The sequence below is a fragment of the Stegostoma tigrinum genome, chromosome 2 (assembly GCF_030684315.1).
Source record: "Stegostoma tigrinum isolate sSteTig4 chromosome 2, sSteTig4.hap1, whole genome shotgun sequence".
Taxonomy (NCBI): domain Eukaryota; kingdom Metazoa; phylum Chordata; class Chondrichthyes; order Orectolobiformes; family Stegostomatidae; genus Stegostoma; species Stegostoma tigrinum.
Genome location: NC_081355.1, coordinates 5,071,501 through 5,082,500, shown reverse-complemented (window position 1 = coordinate 5,082,500; position 11,000 = coordinate 5,071,501). Strand labels below are relative to the sequence as shown.

At 45.3% G+C, this 11,000-nt stretch overlaps 1 protein-coding gene across 3 annotated transcripts in view; it reads left to right on the top strand.

Annotated features, from left to right (window-relative positions):
- Window positions 1–11,000, top strand: part of drosha (drosha ribonuclease III) — a 218,108-nt gene that overhangs the window by 112,701 nt on the left and 94,407 nt on the right. For all 3 annotated transcript variants that reach the window (XM_048551227.2, XM_048551209.2, XM_048551219.2), the window contains one exon: window positions 5,202–5,301. In XM_048551227.2, the coding sequence (XP_048407184.1) occupies window positions 5,202–5,301 (100 nt within the window). The remainder of the gene's footprint in view (window positions 1–5,201; window positions 5,302–11,000) is intronic.

Sequence of the window (11,000 nt, the reverse complement as noted above, 5' to 3'; positions counted from 1 at the left end):
AGAGAGTGTGTGGGGTGTGTGTGCGAGAGAGTGTGTGTGGGGTGTGTGTGCGTGCGCGAGAGAGTGTGTGGGGGTTGTGTATGTGTGTGAGAGAGAGTGTGGGAGTTGTGTATGTGTGTGTGTGTGCGAGAGAGAGTGTGGGGGTTGTGTATGTGTGTGTGTGAGAGAGAGAGAGTGTGGGGGTGGTGTGCGTGTGAGAGAGAATGTGGGGGTGTGTGTGTGTGAGGGAGTGTGTGTGTGAGAGAGAGAGAGAGAGAGAGTGTGTGGGGGTGGTGTGTGTGAGGAAGTGTGTGGGGTGTGTGTGTGTGAGAGAGAGAGTGTGGGGGCGGTGTGTGTGTGAGGGAGTGTGTGGGGTGTGTGTGTGTGTGTGTGTGTGTGTGTGAGAAAGAGAGTGTGTGGGGGTGGTATGTGTGTGAGGGAGTGTGTGGGGTGTGTTTTTGTGTTTGTGTGTGTGTGTGTGTGTGTGTGTGAGAGAGAATATGGGGTGGGTGGGGGTGTGTGTGTGTGTGTGTTCACTATTAAGAACAGTAGCATGCCTGTGCTGTGGAATTAGTTAAGACAGCGTAGGTGTTGACATGTTTGTGTGTTGCCACTTACCTTGTATAGTGTGTATGTAGCCAGTCCTGAGCACTGAAGTGAGATCAGAGTAATGTATCCACGGAATGCTCCTTAATGACTGCTGGCTGTTATCCTACAAAGTAAACTTGCATTAATCTCCCTGTAGGTTTCCTCTTCAATGCCTGCTTTTTAGAATTGAACCAGATCTGGAGGAGAAACCAAATTTGTCGGTCATTAGTGGTGTATATAACTGAATACAATGCTGCTGCAGTCACTCTGTTATTACAAAGGAAATGGCTAAGTGTCTCTTGGGAATGCTGTGTGGAACTTGCTAGTAAGTTGACTGAGAGTGCTGTTGTCATAAAAAGGCAAATTTGAAGTTGGAGGAATTAAGTTAGTTTTGGAAATGACTTGAAACATTTCTCTGGAGTATGCAACATAGAACGTGCAAACAAAGAGGAAATTCATAAAAATTATTCCTTCTTGCTATAATGGCTACCAATAAATTCTAAATGAAATTACTCTGTCAACACCTCAACTCTAACCTTGCCTTTTAGTTTTAACTTTTGAACTTATTTGAGACGTTGCTTTGTTGTAGGAAATGTCTTTTTAAATTGTTTGAAGTTTTGAGGTATAACATTCTGCTTTAGCTGGTGGCTTCTGTTGCTTTAAAAAAAAATCCCTAAACATTTCTGAGTTTATATCTGTTTGTGAAAGTGAAGGATTTCATAGTTGATTATCATAGCACTTGTCCATGTTGAGTACTTTGTTTCCATCAAGCAGTTTCTAGGTCAGGTGCACTGAGAATCAGACGCAGAGAAATGTACTCTTATGTTCAGCTTCACTACTGCAGCAGCAAGAGATCTCCTATGATGCCTTTGATTTAATGGCACTGGAGCCTTTGCTAATATTTTACACAAGCCAGTCTGTAAGTAATTTTAAAAGAAGCACTCCTGATATTTATCTCCTCTGGCAAATGTTTCCAATGAAATTATTGCAGGGCTGTTGTAAGTTCAGAGCAGATTTACCAGACAGTCCCTCTTCCGCACCTACACAGGCCCCAAACCCCACCTCTTCCTCCGGTACATTGATGACTGTATCGGCGCCGCCTCTTGCTCCCCAGAGGAGCTCGAACAGTTCATCCACTTCACCAACACCTTCCACCCCAACCTTCAGTTCACCTGGGCCATCTCCAGCACATCCCTCACCTCCCTGGACCTCTCAGTCTCCATCTCAGGCAACCAGCTTGTAACTGATGTCCATTTCAAGCCCACCGACTCCCACAGCTACCTAGAATACACCTCCTCCCACCCACCCTCCTGCACAAATTCCATCCCCTATTCCCAATTCCTCCGCCTCCGCCGCATCTGCTCCCACGATAAGACATTCCACTCCCGCACATCCCAGATGTCCAAGTTCTTCAAGGACCGCAACTTTCCCCCCACAGTGATCGAGAACGCCCTTGACCGCGTCTCCCGTATTTCCCGCAACACATCCCTCACACCCCGCCCCCGCCACAACCGCCCCAAGAGGATCCCCCTCGTTCTCACACACCAACCCACCAACCTCCTGATACAACGCATTATCCACCGACACTTCCGCCATTTACAATCCGACCCCACCACCCAAGACATTTTTCCATCCCTTCCCCTGTCAGCTTTCCGGAGAGACCACTCTCTCCGTAACTCCCTTGTTCGCTCCACACTGCCCTCCGACCCCACCACACCCGGCACCTTCCCCTGCAACCGCAGGAAATGCTACACTTGTCCCCACACCTCCTCCCTCACCCCCATCCCAGGCCCCAAGATGACATTCCACATTAAGCAGAGGTTCACCTGCACATCTGCCAATGTGGTATACTGCATCCACTGTACCCGGTGCGGCTTCCTCTACATTGGGGAAACCAAGCGGAGGCTTGGGGACCGCTTTGCAGAACACCTCCGCTCAGTTCGCAACAAACAACTGCACCTCCCAGTCGCAAACCATTTCCACTCCCCCTCCCATTCTCTAGATGACATGTCCATCATGGGCCTCCTGCAGTGCCACAATGATGCCACCCGAAGGTTGCAGGAACAGCAACTCATATTCCGCCTGGGAACCCTGCAGCCCAATGGTATCGATGTGGACTTCACCAGTTTCAAAATCTTCCCTTCCCCTACTGCATCCCAAAACCAGCCCAGTTCGTCCCCTCCCCCCACTGCACCACACAACCAGCCCAGCTCTTCCCCCCCACCCACTGCATCCCAAAACCAGTCCAACCTGTCTCTGCCTCCCTAACCGGTTCTTCCTCTCACCCATCTCTTCCTCCCACCCCAAGCCGCACCCCCAGCTACCTACTAACCTCATCCCACCTCCTTGACCTGTCCGTCTTCCCTGGACTGACCTATCCCCTCCCTACCTCCCCACCTACACTCTCTCCACCTATCTTCTTTACTCTCCATCTTCGGTCCGCCTCCCCCTCTCTCCCTATTTATTCCAGTTCCCTCTCCCCATCCCCCTCTCTGATGAAGGGTCTAGGCCCGAAACGTCAGCTTTTGTGCTCCTGAGATGCTGCTTGGCCTGCTGTGTTCATCCAGCCTCACATTTTATTACCAGACAAATGCCTGGAATGGCAGGTTGCCCTTTGAGGAAAGGTTGAGCAGGCTAACCTTTTAGGCACAGAAGTTTATAAGATTAAGAAGTGTCTTGATTGAAACATAGGACCCTTAGGAGATGTGGAGTGGATTTGCCCACTAATGGAAGTATCTAGAACTAAGGGTCACTACTTAAAAATCAGGGGCGCCCATTTAAAACAGAACTTGGGCAGAATGTTTTCTCTGAGGGCCATGAGTCTTTGCAACTCTCCCTGAAAAGGTGGTCGAAAAGGACGCCCGAACATTATAAGGAGCAGGAGACAGATCCTTAAGTAAAAGGGAGAAAGTTTATTAGGCATAGGCAGGAATGTGGAGCATTGTGACCTTATTGATTGGTGGAGCAGGCTTGAGGGGCTGAGTGGCTTTCTCCTTTTCCTGATTTGAATGTTCATGTGTAAGTTGTTCCTCTTCAGTGTCCCAGGCCCTGGCAGAATTTGCACGTTTTTTATTGTGATGTTTTTAGTTTATGAACATGCCTTGGAAGTGAATGTGGGTAGCTAGATGTTAAGCCTTTTGATAGTATCCTTGTGGGTATGAATGGAATACAAATTGGTAGTAATAATCATTCTGTGCTTTAGTGCATGATGTTTAAGAGCCTGCTACTTAAACACTAAAAACCAAAATTTGCAATAGTAAAATAACAAGCTTAACGTATTAGAATGCAATTCTGGAAATAAAAGTGGGTAATGCAGTTGCTGTGATGTAGGATTGCATTATTCCTATACCCGTTTTATGATAATTCAGAATATGTTCCCAGCACATTGCCCACAAGAGTATCTTGTTGGACAGCTTGTAACTCCACATTTATTGGGGTGTAGAGGGAGAGGGAGAGAGTTTGAGAGGGGAGGGGATGCAGGCTGCATGACACTACATTGGGACAGTGAGCTGTCACTGTACCAAAGGCTTGTTTGAGGATGTCAGTAGCAGAGAAACTAGGAGAGGGCCGTGGCAGCTATGGAGATGTTTCTTTACCCCTGTACTTGTCTAGTTTCCCCTCAACCCCATTTATACCATTAGCCTCAGCTACTGTGTCTCTGGTAGTGATGTTTCCATTCTGGGTACCCTCGGTATTTGGCAGTTTCTTCAGAGTCCCCAGTTTGATCCAGCCTCTTGTTGTGATTCCACCCCCACCCTCAACTGTGCATGTATGCAAGAGCATGAACCCTCTTTCTCTGCTCCAATTCCGATTGAATCTACCCATCATTTTAAAGATCTGAAGCAGGTCGTTCCCCAACTTTCTGTTTGCCAGAGAAAAAACAGCCCATGCTTTTCATGCTGACCTGTAGGCCACACCTTTGTTTGTTCTGTCTCACTGGTAGAAAGACCTTTAAGGACCACAGCTTGGGTCACATGTAGATGTTTGCCTGAGCATTGTCAGTCCGGCTCTGGGTGTCACTGGTACAACACAATCTGGGGAGAAGGTGCTGGTCCCCTCCTTAGTACAAACAGGGCACATGCAACTCTTTGTGTAACCTCCTCAAAGCCACCAACAGGAAATAAGATGTGTGCTGAGAGGTGAGCTTGCTTTTAACTGTATGGATAATTTTGTATAAATCGTGCAGTATGTTGTCTAAATTTTAAGGATAATTTACATTTGGCTCATCAGATGTACAAGATAAAAATACTCTTTCAAATGTGCTGCAAGTTCAAAGGTATCCCAATGCAGTCTGCGTTTTGCTTTGTACAGTCTATTGATGAGCAGTTGTCATGGCCTACAACTTGCTCCACTGTTTCATTATGGCAAAAATGTTTATCAGATGCTTATTTTCAAGTGTTCTTTATCAAAGAAGTGTATATGATCACTGCTTGTAACACACATCCTTCCCCTAGTTGGTATGCACCCCATCTGCTACCTTGAATATAGACTGCGCCAGGGGGTTTCGAGATGGATGCTGCTCTCCAAGCCAAAATGTTTGCTCCAAGCCATTCCTTTGACTTCAGTTGAGTCTGGTGTTGACAGATGGGATATATTTTAATGATTAGGAAGTAAGCTAAAACTTTTCTTCTAAGGTATCAGAAGCTATGGAAGAGTTATGTCAAACTGCGTCATCTGCTAGCGAACAGCCCCAAGGTTAAACAAGCAGACAAGCAGAAACTGGCTCAGCGAGAGGTAAGCTGTCATTTGCTCCTTTGGTGCTTTTGAGTTTTTGTCCGTCACTAGCTTTCACACAAGGCCTTTGGAGTAATGTGGAGGGAGAGGGTGCCACAGACAGTCAGATTTTCATTCCTGAGATGGGTGGATGCGGGGGATTTGGATAGGACTGCAGTCTGGCATGCTGCCCCTGGAAGGAGGGGAGAGCTAGCCAGGTGAGCTCTGAGAAAGGCTCTCCCATTACGGTAAAACTTTGCCACAACTTTACAATAAGAATGAAACAAGAAGCAATTTCCAGTCCTCACCCCTCACACCCCCCGTATAAATCAGTCAGCCTGTGAACCATGTCACCTTGTGAATCACCTTGTCAATAATAGGTTGTGAAATCAGCCATGCAGTACAGTTCCTGTAAAGATAGTCCTCAGACTTATGTCAACAGTCTGAGTGAAATGGCAAGCACTCATCTTTAACTTTTGATGCTGTGGATGGTTTGTTTAGAAATTTAAAAGCAAGGTGGTTTTAAATGCCGTGACAGCTTCAGACAATCCCTTGATGAGTTGACCACTTTGATGAATTTATCTGAATTTGTTTGCACATTCATGTCTACTTTTACTCTTCCAAAACTGACACCTTACCTCTCCTATTAGTGTCCCTACACCTACTCAAAAGAATGCCCCACATCTCCAAAGCTTTGGCTAGGTTTTACTCATTTGGCTGGACTGCTTGTTTGCGAATGCAGAGTTATGCTGACAGCGTGGGTTCAGTTCCCATAAATTGGCTGAGGTTACCATGAATGACTCTCCTTCTCAAGCTTTCCCTTCACCTGAGGCATGATACGGCTCGAGTTAAACCATCACTGTTCTCCCACCTCCCCCCCACTCTCTCTTCCCCCCCCCCCCCCCCCCCCAATGAGAAAGCAGCCCTGTGGTTTTTAAGACTGTGGTAACTTTTTTTTAATCATTGGATAATGTCTTCAAGGCCGTCAAGGACATCAAGAGAAGAGATGGACTGAGGATAGATTTTCCTTTTGATCTGCTCTGAACTAATGATGCAATGCAGTGGAAGGAGTGACCATTACAGGAGAGAGCCCTCCAGTAGCAAGTGGAATTGAGCAAGGACAGTGTCATTGAGATACACAGTAGAGCAGGGCTGTTGGTGTGGTGCACTATGACAGAGGTTGACCGATTTCAAGGACCCACGTCATCTCACAGTCTGAGAAGATGTCCTTCATGAGCTTGGCTGCGAGTTGGAGAGAGACAATCACATTGTGGTACTGTTACAGAGCCTGTAATCTGGAACTAGCAGTCCTGGCTAATATTTTGAGGACGTGGGCTCAAATCCCACCTCTAGCTGGTGGAATTCAAATTCCCTTAAAAATCTGAAGTATAAAACTAGTCTCAGTGATGATGACCTTGATAACCATCATTGATTGTCATTAAAAACCCATCTGGTTCAATAACGTTGTGTTAGGGAAGAGAATCTGCTGTCTTTGCCTGGCCTCTACACCCATGTGACTCTACACCCATGTGACTCCACACCCACAGCAAAGTGGTAGGCTCTTAATTGTCCTCTGAAATGGCCAAAACAAGCCTTTTGGTCTAAAGGTAATTCAGAATGCTTAACAAATGCCAGCCACTAAACATGAAAGAATTAAAAACAAAAAGAAAGCTATTCTGTTATTTTGTGCAGAGATCAAACTTAGTGGGAGGCATCGAGATTTGCAGGAAACATGAACATATGTATGGGAGGCGCAAGATGTTAATGGAAGAAGGGATTGAGGTTTATTTTGTGGGACTGAGTGAGATAGACAGCGGATTATTAAAACAGGAACTTCCATGGGGCGAGTGAACCATTACAATGTCAGCTGGGAGGCAGATGTCATACGGTCAGCAGTTTGTTGGAAATAATGTCAAAGGAAAAGGGGATAGAGAGAGAGAGAGAGAGAGAGAGAGAGAGACGATAACGATCAGACTGGTAGCAGAGACACAAGCACTGAAGAGAAGCAACAGAGACAACTGAACAGATGACCTCGCTCGTAATGTCAATGAAACCTGAGTTTGAGGAGATGTAGCAAAAGGATGGGATTACCTTAGTTCTGTAGGATGGCCCTGAAATAGTGAGTGACTTGGGGCAGAGCTAGAAAGCATGATTTATTATCCCAAAGGCTGCAGAGATGTAGAGTTTTGAGAGCAAGACATTTATTTGATGTGATCCATCAAGACGGTGAATCTCACTCTGCACTGGGAACGTTCAAGATTTGTACAGTTTAACATGAGGGGGCCTGTGTAGGTTTGGGACATATTCAGAGTAAAAAGGAGTGTAGATTTTTTTGCTGAAGAAAGGACAGCAATGATATTGTGGTTGAGTGGAGAGAATGCTCCAGAACTATGATGTGAAGATTAAAGATTAGGCATCTGGTAATTTGAAAGTTCAGTTGTGGTTGATGTTGGCAAGCACTTTTTGGCAACTGATTCGGAACAAAGTGGCCTTGGGATGGAGCAGATGAATTCAGAATGGCAAAGGATTTGAGAATTATTGAGAATTGGCCATGCATTGGTTGAACGCAGCTCATCTTAACAGTTAATACATTAACCTTTCGTAAAGAATGGCAACATGGTCAGCAATAACTGATTGTTCTGTTTATTCAATTTTAATTTATCCCTATTTATCTTTGTATTATAGTGTCCAATGTAAATCTCATTAGAAAGGAGATTATAGCGGGTTGTTCACAAGAGGCTGAGGAGTGGCAGATGGAATTCAATTTAGGTAAATGCAAGGTTTGCATTTTGGTAAAATAACCAAGAGCAGAACTTGTACCGTAAATGTCAGGGTCCTTGGTAGTGCTGTCATGAGACATAGAGGTTCAGGTGCATAATTTAGGTTAAATTTGTGTCACAGTTGGATAGGCAGGTTCAGAATGCATTTAGCACACTTTCTCTCATTGCTCATACTGTTGAGTACAGGAGTCAGGACGTCATGTTGCAACAGTACAGGATGTTGGTAAGGTTACTTCTGGAGTATTGTATATAGTTCTGGTCTCCTTGCGATACCAAGGATGTTATTAAATTGGAGGGGATTCAGAAAAGATTTATCTGGATGTGGCTGGGACTGGAGGGTTTGAGTTATAAGGAGAAGCTAGATTGGCTGGGACCTTTTTCACTGGAGTGTAAGAGGTTGAGGGGTGACCTCACAAAGGTTTATAAAATTATGAGGAGTATAGATGTAGTGAATAGCAGAAGTCTTTTCCATAGGGTTGGGAAGTAGGGCATTTTTTTAAGGTGAGAGGAGAAGGATTGAAAGGGCATCTGAGGGGCAACGTTTTCATGGAGAGGGTGGTTCGAATGTGAAATGAACTTGCAGAGGATGTGTTTGATGCAGGTACAGTTACAACATTTGAAAGAAATATGGATAGACAAATGAATAGGAAAGATTTAGAGGGATATGGGCCAAATGCGGGCAAGTCGGTCTAGTTTAATTTGGGAAACTTGGTCGGTGTGGACGAGTTGGATGGAAGGATCTGTTTCAGTGCCGTGTGATTCTATGACTCAAACGAAAATGGTTCTTCTGTTCTTTTATTGTGTGAATTTTTAATTGTATTTGCCTCAGATGACAGCCAAGCAACTGTATTTAGTTGTAGAATGATGCACACTGCCTGCGCACCACTCGTGGATCGTGAGGAGTTCACAAAGTATGAATGAAGTGATTTTTCAAACAGCTTTATTTTGGGGACATGCCATTTCCGATCTGTTAGTCCTTGTAATTCACCCAGACCGAGAGAGCTGTAGTACAGTTTGGATTATTTATAAGGCAAATCATTAACCTTAGAGAAAAGAAACTGGTTTCAGAGTCTGTGCTTTATGCTGCTGCTGCTGAAAAGCAATTTTGCTTCGTCTGACATTTTCCATCTGTCATTAGTTTAATGCTTTGGCTGCTTCAGCACTCGAGTGTATTTAACTAGCTGAGGGTATTTCTGCACACGTCCTTTTAAGTTCCACGTGGTTTACTGCTTCACCTATTTATAGAGAGCAAGAATAGGTCATTTTCAATTGAGGAGAATGGAGAGCAGTGCACCAAGAGTGTTCTTTTAAATTCTGACGTTGAGTATTGCTGAAGACACTCAGCTGTCCTTTCCTTGAATGGTACAGACTTTTGTGTATCAACCTGTTGAGAGAATTCGAGTTATACAGCATGGAAACAGACCCTTTGGTCCTACTTGCCCATGCTGACCAGATATCCTAAACTGATCTGATCCCTTTTGCTAGCATATTCCTCTAAGCCCTTTTCATTCATGTGCTCATCCAAATGCCTTTTAAATATTGTAATTGTACCAGCCTCCACCACCACCTCTTGTAGTTCATTCTATACACACATCACCCTATGGAAAGGGTTGCCTGTCAGGTCCCTTTTTAAACATCTTTCCGACAGCAGTGAGACCAGAACTGAGCACAGTATTCTAAAATTGGCCTCACTAATTTCCTGCAGAGCCAAGCATGACCTCCCAACTCCAATACTCAATACACTGACCAATAAACATACCAAGCACCACCCTGTCTACCTGCGACTCCACTTTCACAGAACTATGTACCTGCACCCTTGGGCCTGTTTGTACGGTAACGCTTCCAAATGTCCCACCGTTAACTGTATATGTCCTGCCCTGGTTTGCCTTAGCAAAGTGCAACACCTCACATTTATCTAAATTAAAGTCCATCTCCCATTCCCTGGTCCATTGACCCACTGATCAAGGCCCCATTGTACTCAGATGATAATCTTCACTGTCAGTTACACTTCCAATTTTGGTGTCATCTGCAAACTTATTAACCATTCCTCCCATGCTCACATCCAAATCATTTACATAAATGACAAAAAGCAGTGGACTCAGTACCGATCTTTGCAGCTCGTCGCTGACCACAGGCCCCCAGTCCAAAAAAATAACCACTACTTCCACCCTCTGACCCATGCCTTCATAGCGGCTAACTCCCACTGGATTCTGTGTGATCTCATCTTGCTAACCAGTCTACTATGAGAAATCTTGTTGAATGCCTTGCTAAAGTCCCTCTAGGTGATGTCTGCCGCTCTGCCTTCATCAATCTTCTTTGTCGCCTCTTCCAAAAGTCCAATCAAGTTAGTGACACACGATTTCCCACACACAAAGCCATGTTGTCTAACCTTAATCGGCCCTTGCCTTTCCAAATGCATACAAATTGTGCCCTTCAGATGTACCCCCACTGCACTACCCCCCCCCCCCCACCCCACTCCCCCCAACAACTACCCACAACTGACGTATACTTTATGTTATGACATGCTTCTGGAGCAGGTGGAATTGAACCTGGGCCTCCTGGCTTAGAGGTAAGGAACTACCACTGCGTCACATAAGCCCTTGTACAGTCTATAATGGACACCACCTCCGGAGGGCCGTGTTTTCTAAAGTGGTCTGCAACGCTTACAAAGTGTACATATCCTTCTTTTGAACCAACCATGCCCTTGCAGCACCAACAAAGGCTTGCCTTTATCTAATGTCGTTCACATAGTAAAGTACCACAGGTTGGTTCGCAGGAGCCCTGCCAAATACAGCCTTACACCAAACCACATAAAGAGACATTGGGGCTGCACGAGCAAAGCATTGGTCGAGGGGAGAGGTTATATACTGTGCCTAGTCGGGTAGAGAATAAGGTTGAGGGTCAGTGTGATTTTAAAAGGAGGTAGATCTGGCCCCCTCT